The 25,685-nt window shown below is 32.3% G+C and overlaps 1 protein-coding gene across 1 annotated transcript in view; it reads right to left on the minus strand.

Moving 5' to 3' along the window:
- LOC130452850 (limbic system-associated membrane protein-like) overlaps positions 1-25,685 on the minus strand; it is a 1,112,215-nt gene that overhangs the window by 152,471 nt on the left and 934,059 nt on the right. Inside the window, exon 6 of the mRNA XM_056792329.1 lies at positions 12,270-12,367. Coding sequence (XP_056648307.1) covers positions 12,270-12,367 — 98 coding nt within the window. The remainder of the gene's footprint in view (positions 1-12,269; positions 12,368-25,685) is intronic.

Consider the following 25,685-nt stretch of genomic DNA (forward strand, 5'->3'; position numbering starts at 1 on the left):
TATCGAAGTTGTATTCTTGAAAGAGTTCCATCTATCTGGCGATTTGACCCTTAGGATTCTTTAACTGCATCAACCACTTGAGTGGCACATAATCAGTGCGGAGATGAATTGTAAAACAATAATTAATTCGGACCATGCTACGCACTGGTTAGGTTAGGTTGTTATTGATTTTTAATACAAATTATTATCTATTTCAGGATTTCCGTGTTGTTAGTTTTATTATCTGATTTAATTTTGACAATGTATACACGTAATGTATATTACATATAAACATTTTCATATGAACATTCTAAATGTAGTTTTTTTGTATACACTTAATATTTAGATTTTTTTCTGCAAGCTTTCCAAAAGTTGTGAACAATTTGAAGACAATAAAGCATTTCTCTTACTCTCTCTCCAAAAATGATTTGTCAGTGGTGAACTTGTTCTGGAAAATGAAGTTTCCTCATGCTGTTTCAACTTCTCAGATCTAATAATCGTGGATTTACCAAGTCTAACATTTGAGTTGGTTGTACAATTTGACTTTAAATTCGCTGCTCAGTTTTTGTAGAACTAAATAAAAACTTCACTGATAATATTGTCAAAAATATTATTTTAGTATAGAATTGGAACTCGGACGAAAGAAATGCATTAGAAATTATTTACACATGAGATTTAATGGGGTATGTCATTACGAACATATCATTTTCGTTACAATCTGAAAAAAGATCAATGTTGAAGGCCAACTAAAAACAATAGCACTAATGAGACCCACCATCGAATGTATCCGAGATAAATTACGCAAAATTTTTTGAAAAAGCGGAAGCAATATAAAAATCTTCATTGCTCTTATTCATTGTATTTGATCGCAGAATTTTTTAAGCACTATTAATTTTGTTTTTTGTTTTCCAAGCAACGAGTTTTGCTTAGAACAAAACAAGAGATAATCTGATAGCAAAATATCTCGAAAATATGAAGTTTGTGGCAGACCTTCCCATCCCAACTGTTGCATACGTTCGTATATTATTGTGATTGAAAAGTTAGATCATTCCGATTCTTTTTCTTTAATAGCTTGATCCATATATGCACTTGCAATAGTTTGGTTGGTTGGCAATGTTTAAAATTCTTCTAAACCGACAGCTCCAGCTTTTTCGCATTCATGTCTCAGAGCTTCGCTTTTGTCCAACCATTATGGTTGTCTCGTCAGATCTTCAGACATCACTTTTTATATCCGGTAACAAGTTGTTGAAAACTGCAATCGATTTTGTTGAGAGAATTGCAAACTACAGATTGTGAACTGTGAATGCGGTTGTTTTCAGTTGGTTCATGTGGAACCTTCTTTTGGAGCTTATCTAGCAATTAATTGCAACAAGTTTTTTGCGATAACTCAAAATTGTCGCGAGTTCTTGTTAACGAACTAATACTATAATACTAAAAAACGACATCGATTATTCTTGGACTTGCTACACTGATCACATTGGAACTTAGGTTATTCCCTTGAAAAATAGTCACCATATTATACGAGTACAGGTATTAAGGTATTTTTTTATGATCTCATATGAAACACTATTTACATTGAAATGTGTAGTTTGGAGTATACGTAACCCAGTTTTACTTGAAAGAACTGCAGACTGTATCATTGCATATGTTGAATAATTATGTAAATTTCTACTTCAGGATATAGTTTATTTTGGTTGAGATCTGAGCTTCCATTGTGAGTAGTGCAAAAATATGTGATTATTACTATTCACTATACACTCGTTGGAAAAATATTACAAAAAGGTCAAAACTGATAAGATATGGTTAAATGTTTTTCGTTCCTATTTAATTATTCATCTCAGAATATTCTTACCATTTGGATAAGTATAGACTTATATGTACTCCTAAGATACTTCTCCTATTATTAAATATTAATATTTAAATTAATATTAAAATTTTTTATTTCGACATTCCAGCTAAACAGTGACTTTTCTAAGGATTAAAATTTTTTCATAAAATTCGATTTTATCATTTAACATAGTTGCCGTCGAGGCTGATACAACGATTTTAGCGGTTATACAGTTTTGCAAAACCATTTTTATAGTACGATTTGTTATTAGCACCTACAAAGGCGCTTACTCTTCATCGTTGCAAAATTTCTGTCCAGCAAGCATTCTGTTGAGGTTTGAGACTAGGAAATATCTATACGGACCAGATGTCGAGAAAACGATGGATGCGGAAGCAATTCGAAGCCCAATTTATGCGTTACATTGTCTTGATGAAACAACCTTTTTTCTTCTTAAAATAGGGTTTTTTTACCGAAATTTCACCCCCTAAACGCTCCAATAACGCTTCCTTTGGTTCTGTTTCTTCTTAATATCGTCATTAAATATCATAATATGCGCATCTCAAAATACTTTCCATGCTTTGGCTCTCGGTTCATCACGTGCAGTCTATTCGGCTAACTGTCGATTGAACTATGATGAAGTCATATTCTATTCTCATATACCGATGTAGAAATTTGGGTTTATTGTGATTGAACAGCCTCAAACATTGCTCAGAAACATAAATTCGTAGTGGACTGTGAGCTCGCGCGACATATACCCAAACAAAAAGCAAAACTAATACACTAAATTACATATTATCCATTTTTCAAAGTTAATATAAGTTGCTTCACATAAAATTCTGTAAAACTTAAGTTAAGGCACTCTCTGAAAATGTGGATGCGATCTGTTCCTATTCCAATGAGAGCAAATTTGAAGAAAATGTCTTATGTCGTTTTATAATTTGCAAATTTTTTGAAAAAACAGTAGACTTAAATTTTTCTTAAATTTTAAACTTAATCTCTGTTAAAGGTTGTTAGAATTTTTGAAAATATGAGAAGAAAGTTTCATGTGTCTATTACATTTTATTGTTAACAGGAAAAAGTATGTTTGATACTTGGCTTGAAAAGTATGGGTACTCTTCTTCAGATATAGCAAACTTCGAGGTCAAGATCAAAATCAAAAAGAAAACATAAGTCTTTCGAATTGAGATAGGACTTAGCAATCAGCTGAATAGGTTATGGCCATTAATGGAATACAATATCAAAGAATATGTTGCAAGAGAAAACATAAAAAACTCCCAAAATCGTGATGGAAGGATGCAAATGAAATTGTGAGGGATAGTAAGTGTTTATACCATTTTACATGTACATTTGAGCATGAGTATGGAACAAAAAACAACTAATTTATTAATCTATTATAATATTATAAATATTATAATAATCTATTAATTTATTAATCTAAGCGATCTGTTTAGACCAAATAACAAAAAAATTGGGCAATAATATGTAACCAGTGATGAAAATTTGAATTATCATTACATACTTTAAGCAAAACGGTGGACTGTGTGGATTGGAGCAGCGAAAGTTGATAAAACAACAACAGGTTAGGGCCATTGTATTATGGAATACATATATGTAATACAAGATTAAAGAGTCTGTCGCAACAGAAAACATAAAGAATTCTTGAATTCATGATGAATGATGCAATTGAAATTGTGAGAGGTAATGAGTTTTTATACCATTTTACATGTACTTTTGACCATAAGAATGGAACAAAAAACAGCCAATTCATTATTCTAAGTGATGTTTGGATGTGTTTAGACCGAATAACAAAGAATTGTTGGCAATAATATATAACCAAGAATGGAAATTGGAATCACCATTACATACTCAAGCAAAACGGTGGACTAAGTGGATTGGAGCAGCGAAAGTCATTCGAATAGAAATAAAACATACCAATAAGCTGAATAGATTATGGCCATTGTATTACGGAATACCTATTGTCTATCGACTATTCGTTAAAGGTGAAAACAGTTACTAGTATGACTGTACATTATCAAACCGATTAAATTGTGAAATCATAAAAAAATATACACTTATGCAGAATTTATCAAGACATTGAACTGAGTCATAAGTCGATGAAAACGATGATCGAATTCATTGAACTGCATTATGAACTAGTTCCATAACCGCGATATTTTTCATGTTTGGCCTCCAGAAATTACTGATTATTTTCAGACCTTGAAAAAAGTCTACAAGGAAGGAAATATCATTGAAGTAAGGAATTTATAGTTGGGGCATGAAAATTGCACAGCAAGAAGAAGAATTACTTTGATGCGTTCAGCCTCTTAATGATAATTTTATAAATTTAAATTTAATATTTTCATCATCTTTACAAGCCCTCTCTTTGGTATATTCCAATAAATTTGTTTTCATTATATTATTTGATTGATACGGTTATATATCCATTCTGAATACAACAGATGAAAATGCGAATTTTTTTGAGGATATTATAATCTGAAGAATTTAAGTTCGCTTTTGTCCCTAAGTCTTCAATATCGTTAAATAAAATGAGATTTTTATATATACACAAGCAAAATACAAAATAAAACGAACTGAAAATTTGTCGACAAAAGCTGTACGAGTTAATGCTTTCACTGCATACACCGTCCAGTCAATAAACGATCGACGAAATCCATCATAATATCCGTTTCAGTTTCCGCTGACAAACACAACCTTTTTTAATTTGATCATTTGGTTATTCCATGATTCCGTTTAAAGAGATCCGTTTCCAAGCAAGTAGGTAAAACCTTGATAATCTGTATGTACATTTCAAATGGTTTACAAATGGTGCTTTGTGAATTTCAATTTGGGAAATGCGGGACTCTATTGAAAAAAATTATCGACTCTGCCATTTCACTCTTTTAGTTTTTTTGATTGAGATGTGAAGCTTCAACTAAAACCAAAATAACTCTTTTCATAGGATTTTTGTTCCCTTTTATCTGAGTAACTTGCTACAGTTAACATCATATTTTTGTTTCCAAATGAATGTTTACAGAGTGTCCTTAGCTAGTGCAACTTTCAAGGGAAAATTCAAACAAATAATGATGGAGATCTTACAATGGATTCATATTTTCCTATTGATATGTTTGTTGCTTAGCATGATGCATGACAACGAGCAAGAAATTGCATGCAATTTATTGCAAGGTCAATATATTGCATAGATAAGTCTTGAATTTTATTTAATATTTGTATGCGGTTTAAAAATGAAAATAACAATACTAAGTAAACTTCCGCTACTTTGCTTTTGAATTGTGATGGACAGAAAAAAGTATTAATCAAAATCTTAACCTCAAATTTCATTTAATATTTTGTACTTTTTTTTCTCCGTAGAATTGCAACTTGCACGCAATAAAATGACATCAAACCGATACTATTGCAAGTGCAGGATCTTGCATGGAACAATAATCTGAACTTCAACTACGCATGCTGTTATCAAGAAATATTGGGTTTTGCATTGCAAGCGGGCCTTAGAATAATTTTAAAGATGAGTAGACTGCAGCAACTGTCTTCTACTTGCATGTAAATAATTTTATTCTATTTCTATCTTTTTGCAGCTCTTCATGTTAAGTATTACATGGGATTTGTGGCTTAGTTATGTCCATTTCAGCACAAAATTATTCTTTGAATTGAATACCAATATCCTATTATATCAATGCTTGCCAAACGTGTTGTCCCAATTTATACATATGACTTAAATGTATTCAAACTCTCAAAAAAAAAATATACCCTAAATATTTCATTTGTCTGTTATCACTTTCCGTGAAGCCAACTTTTTTAGTAATCGAGGGGAGCCATATCAGGTGGATATTTTCTGTAACATTAGAAGACGAATGTTGTGATAGAACTAAAAAGTTTTCATCATAATACTCATACTATTGCCTAAAGCAGGAGCTCCCAAACCAGGGGGCGAGGCCCCCTAGGGGGGGCGTGGAGAAAGTCCAGGGAGGGGTGACACCCAAATAAATAAAAAAAAAGTTACAAGAGTTCAAGGTTCTCAAAACCGTCCCCCTCCATAGCAGTTACTGTCAGACGCAACGGCCTCCATACCTCCGTATGGCCTTGGTATGAGTGCTAGTTGCCCCTGCACCCCTTCCAACCACCCCACCGCATTTTAAGCCCAATGTCAATAACCTTGCAGTTTGTTCAGTGCTTGCGTTGTAACTAGTCCGTTCTGGCACAGTGCTTTCCGTGAAATATCAGTCAGCGTGTTTGCTGTGTTGTGGGTATTCTTGAATTGGAGTAATTTTTTTGTGTTGTGTGAGTTATGTGTGATGCTGAATCAGAGAAGATGAACACGTCAAAGAAACGCAAGTATATTGACGATTATATTCAATATGGGTTTGTTTCCTTGCTTAACGATAATGTTGATCACCCTCAGTGCGTTATTTGCTATGAAGTATTAAGCAATGAAGCGATGAGGCCCAATCGTCTTCTGAGATATTTGTCAACCAAACATGTCTCTTTAAAAGACAAACCTGAAGTGTTTTTCACCTCTCAGAATTTAAAGCGCATGAAGTTAGATAGCACTGGATCTGCTGCTCAGTCATCTCTAAAAGTGCTTGAAGCTTCCTATGAATTATCTGTTCTTATTGCTAAGGAAAAGAAAAGTAACAATATTGGTGAAATACTTGTTAAACTGTGCCTTTTAAAAGCAGCCGATGTTGTCCTTGGAACTAATAGTAGGAAAAAGCTATCACATATAACACTTTCAGACAACACCGTAAAACGCCGAATTGATGATATGTCCGAGGACATTAAAAACCAGGTGCAATAAAATGCAATAAAAAAATCCCCGTTTTCTGCTATCCAGCTTGACAAGAATACAGACGTAGTACAATGTTCTAATATGATTGTATATGTTCGCTACATTGAAAATTAGAGAGTTAAGGATGAGCTGATGTTTTCTACTGAGCTAGTGACCACTACTAAAGATGTAGATGTGATGAAAGCAGTATCAGACAGAAGTACGATGGCTATCAAAAGGCAATATGTTGAGAAGACTATTTGAGCTCCGTGATGAAGTGATTACGTTTTTGGCACTGCAGAAACAAAACAAGCTTAGTGCAGAGTCGAAAAAACCAAGTAACCAAGTGATTTTGGCCTATTCATCAGAATTTTTTGACACGTTAAACAACCTAAACTTGAGACTGCAAGGTGCGCACTCAAATATAGTAACATATCGGAATGCCATCAAGATGTATGTTAAGAAACTACAGCTTTGGATACGTAAAGTGTCAATGAACCCCAGCAACTATTCAAGTTTCAGCAAAATAGTGTCAGTCTCAGAAGAAGCATGTTTTGAGGACGTTTTTGAAGGAACGCTTTTGAAAAACTTGATAATTGACCATTTGAAAAACCTCAAGGAGGAGTTCAGCAGGTACTTTCCTAACTTGTCAGAGGAGTTTTACAAACTATCAACCGACTCGTTCAACATGGACATACAGTTGCTGCCAGAAGAGCTGCAAGAGGAGGGAATAGAAATAAAAATGACTCTGCTGCAAGATACGATTTTGAAAAAGTGTACAAACCCTCATTTTTGTTAAAGTACTGAAAAGTTTATCCTAGTGTTTCAGAGAAAGCTGTTCGGATGTACTTTCCTTTTTCAACAACATACATGTGCGAAAAAGCGTTTTCAACTTTTGTGACGATCAAAACCAGGTACCGCAACAAACTTGATGTCGAAAGTGACCTACGCTGTGCTTTTTCTAAAACTCCACCTAGGATCTGTCAACTTATCCAGAACATGCAAACGCACCCATCTCACTAAATTACATTTTATGTTTTGTTTTTGTGAGTAGGTAGGCCTATTGCTTTACTTTCCTTAAATTGAAAATGTATCTGTGTTACAATGTTGTATCAGTTATTATTTTCGTTTTTCAGGTAATAATTGTTTTAATTTTCATCATCATACGTACAATTATTGAATCTTTCCATTCAAAAGTGAACAAAAAAATCTACCTACTCACCGTATTATCAATTAAGCATATACTGGGGAGTTGGTAGGTACGGCACCGTGGAAATAGGGTATTGCAAAATGGAAACCTGATATGTGTAGGGGGGCGTGGGGGGTCTCCAAACAACCAGAGGGGGACGTGGTACAAAAAAGTTTGGGAGCCCCTGGCCTAAAGTTTTCCTTTTCTCTGATTAATCAATGAATATTACACCATTGGAATATCAAAATACAGTGGCCAATTTACCAAATTAACTGTTTTCCTTAGAGTATTTTCCTTCGATGGAGTTTATTGTTTTGACTGTTTTCATTTGTTTCTAGAGTTAAATGGTGTTTCCAAGTTTTCCTATTGAATATGGAACTGGAACACTTGAATTATGTTTGAAATGATTACAATGTTGGTGCTTTTAACAAAATTAAGCAATCGTGGCAGAAATCTTACAGACATATTTTTCAAATGACCTTTTTATTAAATTCATTGCAAATTGTTTCGGATGAAATATTTCTGAAGTAGTTTTAGTAAATGATGGTCCCGTATGTTAAGCATCGAAGTCATATAGCCAATTTTATAAAAGGAGTGAACTACTTAAGAATCATTCCAGAGGACTTAACACTTTCAAGATAATATTCACTCAACTTTTCTTCAGTTTCTTAAATTCTTTTTTCTCATTAAAGTAATTTCTTCTCAATATTCACCAAAAAACGAGATCAGTGTAGTTTTTGACATATTAAATTAGAAATATGGTCAAAAATACAAGTTTTTTCAACTTCTGAACAGTTATATAACGTTGATAGCAAGAAACAAAAGAAAGCTTGAAGAAACCACAAAACAACTTATAATAGCAGCAGAAGAGAGAGGCCTACACTTTGATAATGACAAAACGAATTTTATGGAACTAATGAATAAATATGGAAGGAAGACAAAAAAAGAAAATGAAATCGGACTAAGAATTGCCAAAAGTAACAGCTGTGCAAGCAACTTTAGATAGATATTATAGATAGAGATTTCCAGATCTACGAAAGTTCGAATATGAAGAAAAATAATGAGAATAGTTTTTGGAGAAAAGCAGACAGAGTTGGGATAGGATAGAATATCAAACCATGAAATTTACGCACTTCTCAATGAGTTAACAATCAGCGCGATTATAAAGACAAGGTTACAATGGCTAGGTAACCTAGAACGAATGGAAGAAGACAGACTCTTGAAACGAGTTTCATGGAAAATACCAGAGGGTAGGAGGAAAAGATGTAGACCAAAGAAACGGTAGAGGGAAGTAGTGGAAGAAGACCTCAGAGAGGAAAACATCCTGGCAAAGAACAAGTGACCGACAGAAATGGAGGGAAATAATGAGGCTATACCTAAATAGTCCTAAATAACCTAGATAGATAAATAATCTATATATATATATATATATATATATATATATATATATATATATATATATAAATGCATCTAAATGCTCTTGATTTTAAGTCTCTTCTCTTTTAAATTTTTTTTTTGTAATTTTTTAAGAGAAAGTTTGATTTTGACAATTTGCTTATTTATATTGATTTATAGATCACCTTCATCATGAATATCAAAATAAGGATATAATCAACTCAGAACTTTGTTCCAATAAGAAAAATTAATTTTTCCTTGGTTTCCACATCTCAAATATATTAAATTTATTAGAATTTACAAAATAGAGCTATAAGTCTTACTTAAATTATTTAGATCTTATTTATCATTTATAGGTTTTCTTTTTCGTTCTTATGAATGTGAACCATTTCTAAAAATTCTCTTTTTCGTGTATTAGATTCCGTTTCAAGAATTTTCGAATCTTTATAATTGAATTTATGTTTTTTTGATATTTCATGGTTCGTTATTGCAGTTCTATTTTTTTATCGTATTGATGACCTCTTAGTCTATTTTCTAAATACTAAGATGTTTGCCCTATGTAGACAGCGTCACAATTAGTACAAGGCACTTAATATATAATATTACTTCTTTTGTTTTTTATTGTTTTAGATCTCAATTTAGTGATATATTTGGAGAAAAAAAGAAATTAAATATATATATATATATATATATATATATATATATATATATATATATATATATATATATAAGATTAATTGCTTCAAATTTTCAACTCTCTCTACTACATTATTCAAAAGATAGATGAATAAAATCCATCGTAAAAATTTTGTATTGATGGTTAACAAAAATATTTGCTATAGTAAAAATAAATCGATTCTTCCTGTCCTTTTTCCACAATGAATTTGTTGAAACGCATCGATTGAAATATCTAAATTATTGAAAAATCTAAAATTATCTGTTTTCAACATTTTGCTTCGATTCAATGTTTCCTGGAATTTTTTGATCGTTCAAAGTTCAACTACCTATTTGACCAGTTAAATTTGAATTTAATCCTCTAAGTTCTGCAAATTGAGTTGGGTATGCCTCACAAAGCACTTATATATAGTGGCGCTGCTTATTACAGATGAGAAAGATATATATTTGATTGATAAAAATTGGTTTTCTATAATATCCCGGTATATTTTCATTACCAGCATTTTCGTTAAAATTGATATTGCAAACACACGAACCTGTTCTTTGAAATCATATCCAAGTTTTTTCTAGATCTGTTCAAAAGCATACCTCATTGGTGCCTAAACATTCTTAGTTCAATATATTCTAGATTGGTAGCTCCTTCTTAAGACAAACACTGACAATATTTTGACTGTGGAGGAAAATATTGATTATCTTATAATTCTTAACCTTGATTTTCAACAACATCGTCGCCATAATTAGATCAGACTACGATAGCAATCTCTTGAATATTTATTGACTATGTTCATAAAATCAAATTTTTCCGAAGTAATATGTATCATCATATTACTATGTTATTGATTTTGTTAGTCTAGAATTGTGTCCTATGAGATTTTTAGTTAATACTATTACGAAATAAACTACAATAATGGTCGTAGTAGTCATGTGTGTGTCTAAAAAGGTAGCGGACCACAGAGAACACCCGTTGTTCACCCGAGGTGAACAAGCGGGCGTACACTATATCGCTTTCGAGTCTTAGATATCTTCTCATATCGTCTACGATTAGTGCTTTCTTCCTGTGTAGAGCACAACAGTCAAAGCTTGAATTAGTGTAGAGAAAGACAGCACTGAGAGGTACAATGGCGTAATATCGTATTCGTCGACAAATTTCGATTCAGTATCGGTACGCATGTACATTATATCAGGGACAAGAATGTAAGGAATCTATTAAATCCATATGCAAAAGTTAAAAAACGGCCTCAATACTTTGAAGGAGTATTGGATGGTCAAGAAGGATAACTGGAGCCGGAAGAAGATATAAGAGAGGAAATAGAAAATGACGATTTTTTGGAGGAATCAAGTGAAAAAGATATCTTAAAATAGATAAAAGATTTAAGAAACCATGAGGATCAGGAAGAACAAGTGAAGAAAAATGAAAAAATAATGACTATACTAAGAACTGGAGGATTTGTACGGCTACAAATCAATAACAAGATACACAAACGCCCAAAGAGTAAGATGGTTGGGGCAAACTAAAAGGATGCCGGGAAATAGATTTGAAAAAAAGATCATTGTCAAAGGAGGAAAAGGCACAACGGGGGAGAAAGACTAAAGAAAAAATAGTTGGATGCAGTTTTGAAGGATAGTAGAGAGCTAGAGCCGAATTGGGGCGCAAAAGTACAGAATCGCAACTTTTGGAGAAGAATTGGGAAGTCAGTGATATTTCATTTTCTGGGAAAAAGTAAACACAGAGGTTTGGGTAGAATCAGGAGGCGTCCCTAAGATGGAGCATATAGTGAACTACGCCTGTCTATGGTAGCCAAAGATTACCACCAGACAGGAAGTAATTGATTTTTTCGTCTTTTTTAGAGTTTTTTCAAGATTTTATAGTATAGTTTATGGTAAAAGGAAAGAGACTGGGAAAACTACTGCGAAATAGTAATATTAATAGAAGATGTATATAGTTTATGAATTAGGCTAGTAAAGACGACGGAAATATTCGTTGGAGAGAAAAAATTGATCGGCCGATAGTAATATTCCGACGGGACGAATTGTCATCGTGACTCTAGCGCACAACCCGTGCCGACTTCATTATAGTCTCAAGTCTATTTTTCCATATTTAAGCCCACAGTCAATTACAAAGTCCCATAATGTACCTTCACATTTAGAATTATACTCCGGGAATCCTAACAATTTTTACTAAATAATTCCATGAGTCGAACTGTTAGAATTATGATTATTTCAATAAAGAAAGTTCAATTTATCTAGCTACTCACCCCTTTTCTCTGCCCAGAATGATTATTTGGATTGTTTGAGAATAATATTAATGGATCTATAACTTACACATCGAGCGTATCTTTTTTTATCATTGAATACGTATTAATAGCATATAATAAGTTTCACTAAGAAGCTCTCATACTAATACATTTTATTTTACTCACTTCTGGTTGACTTTCTCCATGAACAATGCAGACAAGTTGAGCCTCAAAACCTTCCGCAGTGTGAACAACAGGTCTCTCCACTGAGATTTCAGGAGGATCTGGAACAGAAAATTGAATAGTATTAAACTTTTATCTAATGGCCTAATGTATTTTTGAGAGTATCGTAATCAAATAAAGTAAAGTAGTAAGAATAGATTTCAACTCTACTGGAGCTTTTTATTATCAAATTTAAACGTTCAGTAATGTTTGCTGTAAGTGAAACTTCAGGCATAATTAGTTTATCTTCAAATACTTCTACTGAGGATGATAAAATTATAAAAAACTTTACATCGAGCGCCAAAAAAATGATTTTCAATCAAGAATTACAGCGAACTTAAATTTGGATATAGAGATGAAAAAGAAATTTTTAGACCAATTAGAGAAATGTGACATAGTTTACTATCATCATTTTTGCCACACTGAATTTGAATAAATGGAAATCATCCAAAACAGTTCCAACTTCTTGGCATATTCGGCGGAAATTACATCAAAATGACTTCGATTATATAAGCTCATCAATTGAAGACAATGTAATTAGTAGAGGCCGTTGTTACTTGTTATCATATTTATATAGATATGTCTACAAATTACAAAAATCAGTTGAAGAAATTCAAAAATATTCGATATACTCGTAACACAACAATATGAGAATATTTCAATCCAAACATGAAAAAGTAATTGCATCTAGCGGCATCACGACAATCGACAACGACCTATTTGAAAATTTAAACGACGAAGACATGCTTCAAGCGAAACCATCGATATTGACGTCTAAACTGGTATTATATACGACAATTTTAACGGGTTTATTGACACAACAACGGAGAAAGATTACTCTCCACGACATCGTAGGAATGATATAGATTTGAATGTAGAAGACGTTGCGGATAGCTCAGAAACTGAAGTGGATAATGATTCAAAAAAACGTCAACCAAGGTTATTAAGGCTATAGAACCTAGAATGATCAGTACATTCCATTTAGAAGTCAAATAGATGCTGTGTGGGTTTTAAGTCATGCTCTGCGATTGCATGTGCATGTGGACTGGGTTAAACACCAAAATTACCAATGATGATAGTCCAAAATAGCTCAATTCTTATTTAATTCTAGTAAATACATCACCAACGGATGTTTCAGTGGTTCTGGAGACAATGCAGCGAAGTATAAATATAGATAGCGAATTGAACCAGCTATACTGACACACTAGTTCCCTGTGAAATTAAGAGTGAGTGAATCAGAATCGTGCACGGCTAGGAAGCTATAATGTCTGCCCGCATGTTAGAACCGACCTATGTAGCCACTTTTGTGAATATATGCGTATAATATCATCATAAATAACATATGTAATTCACAGCCTTGCAGAAATAACGCAAATTTCTATAAAATTTTAGTAGGTTTGAAATTGTAAAAAATATAGTAGGAACCGGGATAAGTGTCAGCTATTGAATTTTTCGATAGGAAACTTATATATTTCAAGATATTAAAATGACAGATATGCTGCAATTACGTTTTTAAAATCCATTTTAAAGCGTTTCGACTTCTAAACACGCCCTAAAGAACCCTCGATAGAAATAGTGACTTCTCATTTCATCAACAGCAGACGAACCAGTATACCTGGCATTAAAATGGAATTTGCTGATATACTGTAAGTCTGCGGAGCACTGGCAAAACAAAAACGCAAATGTAATCTGTTTCTATTCCTGTCATTTTCATAGTCGCTGGATTAATTCTAAAAAGTTGAAAATATATTTTAAGCAGAATCTCCAAATTTTTGTAAAAACTATTACATACAAATAGAGTTTGCATTCCTACATTTATTATCTGCCACAAAGGAAAGATTTCACTGCTCAAAGCTGTAGATCCACGTCATCAAATGAGAATAAAGTTTCAAAGAATATGACAAGCTTCTTCTATGTACAAAAATTTACATCATACCAATAGACTAAGCAAATTTCCAGAAATTAATTATAATCTCTCCCAAATATTCCCATTAGTTCAAAACTTCAGATTGTAGTATTTCTCAACTTTCTAAAACGAACAACAAACTTCCCTTACACTGATAAGAAGAAAATTTCTACGAACAAATTATCACAGACTATACATCTCTATATTGATGCTACCAAGTTCCATAATCAATCGTCTATATTGAGTGTGCAATATATATTGAGGAACTGTGCTCAATTCATGAGGCAATAGAACTTTCTAAGGATTCCGATCGACAAAATTTCCTATTATATCGAATTAATTAAGTGCACTTCAAGGTATTTCTAAACAATATCAAATTTTTCTTCTGATATCTATGAATACGAATATTCATTCGATTAACAAGATCGTTAAATTACGTTGAAAATCTGCTGCTTTCATACGTAGAAATATAATAATTTATTAACCAGTAACGACAGAGATAACTAGAATCGACAAATAAGATTTTCTACAGCGTATCTCAGGTAATATACTTGACATATAATTTATTTGAAATGAGGTTAATATATGATAATATCATTAACTCAAGAGATAGATTCCTTGTAAACTTTATCCCTATTAACTCGCTTACTACATGCACTGTACATCCAATAGGACGTATCATTTAGATTAGTTGCCATGGCCACATTTAGATCGATTTGATATTGGTCGACGGAATGATAACTTATTTCTAGAATTGATTCCGATATTTTTGAAATATCTATTTCTAATATCTAATTCAGTTATAGATGGTATTTACCGACGAACCACGGTTTAAACATTACAGGAGAGCTGGGAGTAGTTTCAGTTTCAGTTTAACATGAAACGAAAGACCTGAACCTTTCAAATTGTTCACATTTTTACAATATTATTGAGGCTCTAATGAAATGATATGAAATTTACACTTTATATTTGATAAACTTGATAATGATGATGAGAAAATTATCGACCTTGTCGACGAAATAAAAAAGTTGTTCTCTAGATCACATCTTCAAATTGTCCCACTAAGTTGTAAAATGTGCTGTGCTTCTATCGAAAATATTTCTAAGTATTTCTTCACAAGGTTAACCAAAAGTACTACACCATTGTCAGAGAAATTGCACTCGGAAATTGTTCTTTGTTCATTTTTGTTTGTACAACTTTCTCAAATAATTCAGCAAATAACGGAAAAATATTCTCGCGCCAATGATAACTACCAGAAAAATGTCAACTTTGTCCTGTAAAATAAACACATTTTGTTTTATTTTGATTGAAACTTTTCTTTTTTATCTCCAGGTTCACCTTAGGGTTGTGAATTTGGTCATAAGAGAGGATGAAATGTAATTTTCGAGACTTTACTAGAATCATCAGATCATATAGATGCACCATACACAGTTTATAGATTGAGCCTATTTTACTTAAGAAGTAAATAAATCAGTGAATCTTCACTACAGAAATGTGGCGTTTACTTAGTTAATTCATCGCACGATAATTTTTATTATAAGTGAGTTTTTGTCTTTCCACTTTTTCGGTTCAATCGCCACTCTTTCAATTAGTCGTTGAATTGGCAGTATTCTATATTTCATGTACATCATTCTAATTTCGTAATATTTTTGTAATCGGTAGTCGTCTATGCTTGCTTGATCATAAGAACATGTTGTTTCGCGTTTTTGTATTAGTGGCCGATTTTGAATTTAACAATCACTATACTGGATTCGCTCCATTTTTCTTTAATTTTATACTATAGAATAGATTTCGTGTTCAATGTTTCTTCATTCCTGATAAATTCACAAATTACGGATGCACATACACTATCTTCTCTAAGAATAAAAATGCCAATTGCCCGGATCATTATGGCAGGAATTACTGTGTTTGTGCCCTTTGACTTCTTGAGCTTGAAACGACATTTACTACAGTTTATTTATAGTTTGGAAACCTCCAATATATGATTTCTGTTCATCATACGTACCCAATAATTAAAAGAATAAGTAACTTTCTCAAAAATTTCACCGTTTTTGCATAAAAATTTTCTGATCACTTCTTGTATTAATATCTCTCGAGAACAATAGAAAAAGATTCTTCCAACTTGTGACCTCATTAAGAAGCAGAAATGTTTGCATTTCATTGTTTATGGTAATTCAAAGGAAGCTTTTCATTGTAGAATTTAATATAAAAAGTGCTTTAATCAGACGAAAAAGCATCATCCAAGGATGCACTTGCTTCTTTTGTTGATTCTAATTTTCAAATAAGATGAATTTCATAAAAGGGAGAAATTTCTTCTGCTGTTGCTACCGTCACAATAAAAAAGTACGATTCAAACGTTTCACAGAAATTGTTCCATGCTAAAACTCCCTTGAAATATTCAAAGCATTTTATATTTTTTTTTGCTAAAGTGTCTTGATTTCATATTTCTTCTGATTGAAAATTAGTTCCTAAAACAGTGAATGTGATTACATTCTATTAAAATTTTTGATCGATAACATAAATTATGTGAAATCCCGATTTAACCAGAGTAAATGATCAAAATCCACGCGCACAGATAAGTTACAACATATTTCATATAGATTTGTGATCATCGAATAGAAAGCTGATTAACAATGGTGGATTTATAATGCGAAAAGATACTGGAAGCTTTTACATTTGAAATTCGCTCAGATAACTTGAATATAGGTCGCTATGAACGGGAAATTGTATTATCGATGTCGGTATTTTCTTCGATAAGGGATGTTAGGGGCTAATTTGAATTACCTATCGCCGAGAGTACATACACGCATGAGATGTTATCTCATATGCTTTTAGGTCGATACGTTATACGAGTATGAACTTTAGCAAAAAGTCTGGTCAGAGATATCGCAATAGCAATCACAATTTAGAGATTAATCAAATTGAGGGTCGATGGAGCTTGTTTATCTGCATATACAGTACGGCGCATGCAAAATGAAAACCCTTTAATATTATTCAAAGGAATTCATACTAATATTGTAACTCAGTAACGGGCTTCACATTTAAATATACAATCAACAGAGATATTGATAAAATGTTTCTTAAAAAATTATTTCAACATGTTCTATGCTTCAGATCGTCGTAAGCCATTTCGTTAGTTCGTTTGATTTCGCAATGAACCATCGCGAAAAGGGAACTTCGAGTGCCAAAAGTTTAGAAAATGTGTATACATTTTACGAGACAAAATTATTAAAGTTAACAGATGAAAAGAGAAAGCAATATTTAATGAACTCAGAAGATGATGTTGACGACTTTATAAAATTGAGTGAGTGTAAGTCAGATAATTCTGAAAATAGCTATAGCGTAGAAATTATTAAACCTGACTTTGATATAATTTATTAAGTTGATACTTTAATTCAAGATGTGGATACTCCAAATCAACTAATAAATATCATTCAAATAAAAGAACATTCAAGTAAAATTCTCAATAAGCACACTGTACAGGACGCGGTGGCAATATTGTATTATCCATTGGATTTCAATAAATAAGGAAAATGTCGCGTTGGCTTTTTAGGAATTGGTAATTGAAAAAGAAATTCAGCTTTCTTAATATATGTATTTCTTTATATAATTAACATTGACATATTCAGCAAAACTCTTCTGATAAACATATCGATATACTTGGTGTATAAGTTACATAAACCAAAATTAAAACTGGCCATGCTGAGTTATTACTTGAAAGTTGATTTTTTGGAGTATGATTTATTTATGTAGTTTACAAAATTGATATGATGTCCAATCAATGAATTGATTTTTATTAGAAAAGTTTGGAAATCGACGTTTCGGTGAATAAACTACTATCATTAGGGCAACACACATATAAAAATGTCCATAACAGACATCAGAACAAAAATTTAAACACATACTAGAAACTGAGAACACACAGACGAATTTTTGAAAGGCACACAGCTCTTTTTATCTGAGTAGTAACTGGTAGTTCACATTGATTTTCTCTACCTTTACTTGGTGGAATTCCTTTGATTTTTTTTTAAAGTTCAAGCTTCTGGTACTCTGATTCTTTCATTACTTAGAACCACTATGATCAAATCATTGAATTACAAGTTTTCACAATACAATACCTACATGAAATTCGGTAGAAACAACACAGTAAACAAGGCTTACGTTAAATTGGTATTCACGCATGTTACGTCAATTATATCTTTGTCTCTTTTCACAATTACTTCTGTCAACTTTAGGAAACTATTACGTATGTCTTGTAGATGATCTGGACAATTGATCTCAGGTTTTCATGATCGATTTCTATTGATAGAAGAAGATAGTATGTAGTATGTTCGATAAATCCTAGATTGAGTCACGTGACAGAAGTCGAGGAAAACCTATTGCTGTATTGCCTTTAGGAAGAATAGAAAACACATTCCTAATGACGTAAAAACTGTCAAGTTGAAAATACGACAAACCTTTGCGCGTTAGTCGAACAGTAAGGTGATTGGTAAGCGGTTAGATGAAAAAGTTGTTTTATTAATAATTGAGAAAGCACTTTAACAACAAGCAACAGAAAATAATATAATTGATACCATGTGCCACTATAATACACTAGTTGACATATTTTGACTTTTTTATTGACCTCGAAATAAATGTTTTTTAATGTATCAAACTACTTGCTAAAATACCATACAGTTAACATTAAAGATAGTGAAAGCGACATGTAAGTGGGATTGTACAACTGGAAAAGATCGAAAGAGCATGATTTCTTCAGCTACTATAATCAATTCATTATTTGTCATATATTACTCAACCTCCAATGTCTTATTTAACATTGAATTAAAATGTTACGTAGTAAGTGCAAACAAAATTCTAATTGTTTTTGTTAAGTTGGTGGACAGTATATCTATGTTTTCACAGAAGAGAAGACCCATAGATTCTTTGATAAGTGTATATCTTCTTTCTTTTGAATTTTCCATAGTGAATCGAGATAAACAGAGAGTACCACATGTATTTTGTGAATTTTAGGGTCAGTCAAAGATTACGTATACCTTCCAATTGGTTGGTGATATAGCGACAACCTGCCCTTTGTTGTAAACCATGTATTCCGAAATTCCAGAAATCTGCAGAATTCACAGTTTGACCTGCATAAAGTCTGTTGCCGCCACCGGCCTCTCCTATGTATACACTTCAAGTTGTTGACGACACCTTTGGACGTCATGAGACATATAACTTATTTCTAGTACTTTTTTCAGAGCATTAAATATCTCTTACATGTCAATATTGTTGTCATTATAAATTTTTCTTGCAAAATACTGTCAGCTTTCGGATATCTATCAGCATAATATGTCAAAACTGAAAGTGATAACCTCATCTATTGATCTAAATGACAAAATTGAGATTTCCAGTTCTCCTATCATTTCGATCCAAATAGGAAATCAAATTTTTCTTTTCATATTCATATTTGAGAAATGATATTTTCACAGTAACGGCCGTTTTCAAATTATTGCACTCTAATTAGATATTTAGTAATCTAAAAATGTGAATGTCAATGTTAGTGATTGTTTGGAAATCATGCAGTAGAGTTGAACTTCATCTGCCCCGGCGGCATGTTTCCAGTAGCCAAAAAAAAGGAGTTGCAACAAGAAAGTAGTTTTTATGGTGACGATATATAAGCAAAACATCTAGCAAAATTCATAATCCCTTTTCGACTTTGCTAAAATTATTATATTGAGCTAAGTGAGAATTGCCGTGACCAAAGATACTGAAGTCCAAAGTAAAGCCCGCGATACGGACAACTAAAAGTAGAAAAACTGCGGTATCAAATGAGATAATTGTTAAAAAATTTACAGAAACAACATTCAAAACTATCAAATAGTTAATCCTTGACAGCAAAGATCAATGTTTAAGAAAAGTATATAGAAAATTTTTTTTAAGACGATAGACCCCAAGTTGACAACTTTATCTCTCTAACTGGTTCATCGATCACTAAAAGGGAGATTGAAAAAGCTATACGTAATTCAAAAAATAACAAAGCGGCTGGTCCGGATGGAATGCCTTTAGAAATACCCCAACTCCTCGATGAGAAAGGCTACACAGTACAGCAGGGGTTCAACATCATATATGAGACAAGTCACTACACCAGGCAATGTTTAAGCTCTACTTTTATCCACTTGCCTATGCAAAAAGATGCGAAAACCATAGACTTATTAGCCTGATGAGCCATACCCTAGAAATATTTCTTGGAATCATACACCAAAGAATATTCCGAAAGTGCGTAAGAAACATAAGTGCCTTGGACGGCTACATTGAAAAACGAAGAAATTTTGAGACGCATCGGCAAACAACGTAAATTATTTGAATTGATTAAGAAGAGAAAAACAGCGAACCTAGGGTACATTAGAATAGAAAATATCTTGGCTGCGAAACATCAGGCAGTGGAAAGAACTACAGTACATACAATCCTTAATACAAATCGCAAGAAATAGAGAAGCGATAGAAAATGTTATCCATTAGTGGATATGCATTGAAAGAAGAGTAATCCGGAAAATTTCATCATCAAAATGTTCAGATAGTCTTGTATGACATAATCTATACCGGTGGATTGCATTATATGTATTCATGGCAGAACAGATATGAAGGTTTAAGAATTTATAAATTTCTACATACTTAACATAAACAGAGTCAGTCTCATCCGTTCCAACCTTGAATATGGTTATTTTATTTACATGCTCGATCCCAAGTCTAAGACTTATTTATTAACCTTCCTTCACTGTTTTCTTCTTCTTCTTCTTAGATAAAAATATCTCTATAGTGGACCCTTCATTTACCGTATACAATATGAATCTCCTAGTGTACTTGTGAAGAAAGCATTCCTATAAGTTCTTCATAAATAATCGCTCGTCCTCTTCCTAATATATTTTTTACATTATATGTACCTCTTTCGTCCATACAATCAAATAAAACCATATTCACCGATCACCCTATAGTCAAAAAAATATACATCTACCAAACTCTCATGATATAATAGTGTCTCTTATCTGGTTTCCATTGCACACTGGAATAACTGAGAACAAATCGGCAATGAAGCCTCCAACAACCCTTATGATATTTTAGTGCAGATTGATAATGACCCCAAGATTGAATTTTTGTAGTAGGAGAGATGACAATTAGAAGACTCGGTATTAATAAAACGGTTACTTGATATTATCAGAGAGTTGTCCTGTCTGTTAAATTTCTGATGTTCCTGTATCCGTCAGCTCATATTCAACGACTGCAGACAATATTTCACTACATACGATCACTTTAATCTGAAACCGAGCCTTGACATTCAACAGCTTGACAAAAATCAAGTATTAAGTCGAGCGCTGTCGAGGCACCTTGTACATGCTTGGATAAAAATTGATTATGATATTAATTTGAAAAAATTATAGATTACCTCCTAACTAGTAGAAGCATCAAAGTATATTGAATAAGTTGATATTTATATCTAAGATTTAATTTGGAATATAATTAATGAAATTATCTATTGAAATTGAACATTTCATTAACTGTTAACCAGACTGTACAGACTCAACCTAATTTTCTATTTGTACACTAAAAACTTCAGAATTGAGTGTAAGCTATGACAGCAATTTATGTTTTACTCGAACAAAATAACAAAAAAAAAAATTGAATGATATTAAAATTAAAATGTGAAATACAGTTTCATTTGTGTCTACATGGTATCAGATTCGAAATAAAATACATTGTGTTATGTAATTTTATATTCATGCACATCTCTAAAACAACTGAAATTATAAAATAGTCGTCTCGTTTGGAAAATAGTATATGAGAAGTGAAAGCTTTTGATAAATTAGAGTTTCCACGTTTATTGTACATTTTTTTTTAAAAATTGTATACCTTTATTTACAATTTCTTTTATAAAACATGTTGAGATATATTACGTGAAAACTAGAAAATTTCAAATATATAGTTGAAAAGTGAAAATATAGATGTTTGTAATAAGGGCAAGTTGTGATGGACGCAAATGCTCTAAATGTAGCACTGGTATAGTTCTTCCAATATCAATTGCAGATTATAAAGACCCTTGCCGAATTTTTTTTTATCTACCATTGGCGTAGACACCTCATTTTTAAATTTATTGATTTTAGTAATACTTTTGAAAATATGTATATCTTATGCAAGAAAGTATTTGTTAGAAGGCAATCGAATCTTCATCAATTGCACGGCATATACAGGGTCCTTCACGACAAGCTGAATCGATATGCATATTGGAAAGTACTGGAACTAGTGTTCTGAAAATTTGCTTGCATGGGTTTTCGGAAATGCTCGTTTGAGCTAAAATAATTTCAGCCTTCTGAAACTTCCGGTTTTACAGGAAGTGGACCCAAACATAATGTTATGGTTTTTATAAAATTTTTGGAATCTATGCAAAATTTCAATATAACTATATATGAGACGTAGTATGCCTAAAGTCCACCATTTTTTAACTATTTCACATTTTCGAAATTTTTGGACGCATATAGCCTTCTACTAAAAAAATTATATTTCTAAGTTTAAGTCAGTCTGGTCAAATATTTTTGGGAGTTGAACAAATAACACTAACAGCTTTCAAAATCTGTGGAAACATTTATATGGGGTGTTCAGAAAATGGTGCCGAATTTCGCTATCTGAAAAACTTCGAAAACTCAATTTATTCAAATAGCAACCCATTTTTCTTTTTATCATTGGATTATACGCTTTATATTAAGGGGATTTCGTCAGTAAATTCATATATCTCAAATTAACGATTTTTGTAGATACTTGAAAAAACTTAAATTTTCATGGTTTTTAATAGTCACCTGCTGATTGCGAACTACGAATAACGAAACGTCAATAATCAAAAATTGAAATACTTTAGTCAATTAAGAATATTTAAAAACACTACACTAAGAGGAGAAGAACCAAACTAAAAATTGAACTATAATAAATATTCGAAATGGTTGCCACCAACTTCTAAACATTTATGGATTCTTCTTAAAAACCCGTGTTGAGTGGCGTTTCGAATTTCTTGCGGTGAAAGAGTTCGAAATGCATTCCAAACTCTTTCCTACAATATTCCTTTGTAGTTAGCGGCGAAGCACACACTATATCTTTTATACCAACCCAAAGAAAAAATCTAATGGTCCTCAAAATGAGTATGTAAAAAGTTATTTACAAGCACACTATCGTGTGGTGGGGCTTCGTCGTGCTGATACCACAGCTGATTCCAATTCAGATTTAGTGCTTGTAAATAATTTTCTAATATTTCTAGATATTTGTTACCTGAATAAACAAAAATTTGAAGTCAAATTCACCCTCACTCTTAGGCACGAAACCGTCTTTACTTCCAGCTTGTACTTCTCGTATTATAATGCGTTTTCTTTTAGAACATGCCCAATTCAAACAGCAATTTCCACTATTTTCAACCCAACCGATTTTCACTACATCGTGAATGTCAAACCATGTTTCATCTAGATAAATTATGTGCATGTGTCTTCGGTAGTCTTTTATCTGACGCTAATAATCTTGTCACCATCGAACTACCGTTGACGATTCGGTTATTGCCTTCCGTTTTTTCATTTAATTATGTTTAAAACCACATGCTGACAAAACTGACAAAACGTTTAGAAACGCAATGTTTCTAAACTGGTATAACTGTAATCTGTATAATCTGCTACCTTTTGCTGTATTATTTCTGATGTCATAACCCTGTTCTCCTTATACAAACTATACATTTTTTACATATAAAATCTTCAGTAGCTTTGTAAACTGATTTTAGTTTTTCTTTGTATGTTTTTCGATTCTGTGAATGAACCACTGCAACCCCTCTCGTCACTACTCGATAAATGGAAAATTTATTTACTCCAGTTAATTCAGCAATTCTTATTATGACTGCATCATCAGATTTCTGAATATTTTCCTTTAACTGTATTCTGGATAATCTGCTACCTTTTGCTGTATTATTTCTAATTTCATAACCCTGTTCTACTTATATAAACTATACATTTTTCCACATATAAAATATTCAGTAGCTTTGTAAACTGATTCTAGTTTTTCTTTGCATGTTTTTCGATTCTGTGAATGAACCACTGCAACCCCTCTCGTGACTACTCGATAAATGGAAAATTTATTTACTCCACTTAATCCAGCAATTTTTATTATGACTGCATCATCAGATTATTATTAAATTCATACCTGTCTTTGGTCTCACTATAATATTTAATTTCATTGTCTTCATTCGCTCATGGTCCAAAGAAAGCCATATTTCAATTTATTTAAAGAAATTTATGAATTAAATCAATCTTACTAAACGACTCCACTGCTTATCGCAGACTGTCTGACAGGAATATTTTGAATTAATTTTGAACATACGGCTTCGGCCAATAGAAATTCATTTATGTTACGATTCAATATGTTCATTGGTAAACAGTGGAGATAATGAGTCCACGTAGACTGACGGATTGTTCGATGTATGTAAAATACCAAATTTTATTCGGACAGTAAAAATTATTTTTCATATCTTAATTTGGTATGAGTGGCGTGCGTATATATGAAATATTGATTGTTCCTCGCATATCTTCTGCAATTGATATTGGAAGATATAGGTAAGTAAAGATGGTTTCCACCTTCTGACTTCAGTAAATGATTGTTTTTCGTGACTATACGCGATCGTCTATTTTCTAAGAAAATGCATATTGAGAAGTAGAAAGTAAAAACTGTAATCCTCACTGAAGCATTGAAATATATTTTTAGTTTGTTGTTCATTTTATCAATTTTACACTTCTCGTGAAAAGATAAAGATGAAAAACAAACTTGTCGTCCACGACTCCTGAGGGAACAAGTCTTGGTAGTGGGAATAAGAAACGTGTAAATGTTGTAGAGTAGCGATTTAGGCTAACAACTCCAACAAAACAAGAAATAAAGAAAAAAGTAAAAGTGTCTGGTGGTGAATATTTGCGAGATTAGAGCAATAACTAGAAGAAATCCATTGAAACAGGTTCTCGACAGCATCAGTTCCAAGTTCCACCTTTTATCTATTGTGTGGACAGCCGTATCAAAATTCACGTTCAAAAGAAACACTGGTTTACTGTACTAGGAGCAGAAACTGGGCTTATAGATAGATATACATCTATCTAGATTCGTTTTTTTATTATCAAACTGCTATTCTATGATGACATTACAACTAATTATTTTTTTTTGTGTTTTGTTTTGTTATTGATAATACATTGATATTGTACTAGCTATATAATACATTGTAATGTGAAAAAATTCACTATAAATTGAAGGTTTTCCGTAATACCACATAATATTAATATATCACTGATTCTGAAAAAAAAGAGACTTTAGTCACACAATCAATCGCAGTTTGAGCAATGTAATAAATGACTGAGGTTTTGTTCAGTTCTCTATAAATTTAACGGGCGTTTAAGTTGTGAAACAGAAGCTAGACTACCACAAATTTTATGCAA

The sequence above is a fragment of the Diorhabda sublineata genome, chromosome 2 (assembly GCF_026230105.1).
Source record: "Diorhabda sublineata isolate icDioSubl1.1 chromosome 2, icDioSubl1.1, whole genome shotgun sequence".
Classification (NCBI taxonomy): Eukaryota; Metazoa; Arthropoda; class Insecta; order Coleoptera; family Chrysomelidae; genus Diorhabda; species Diorhabda sublineata.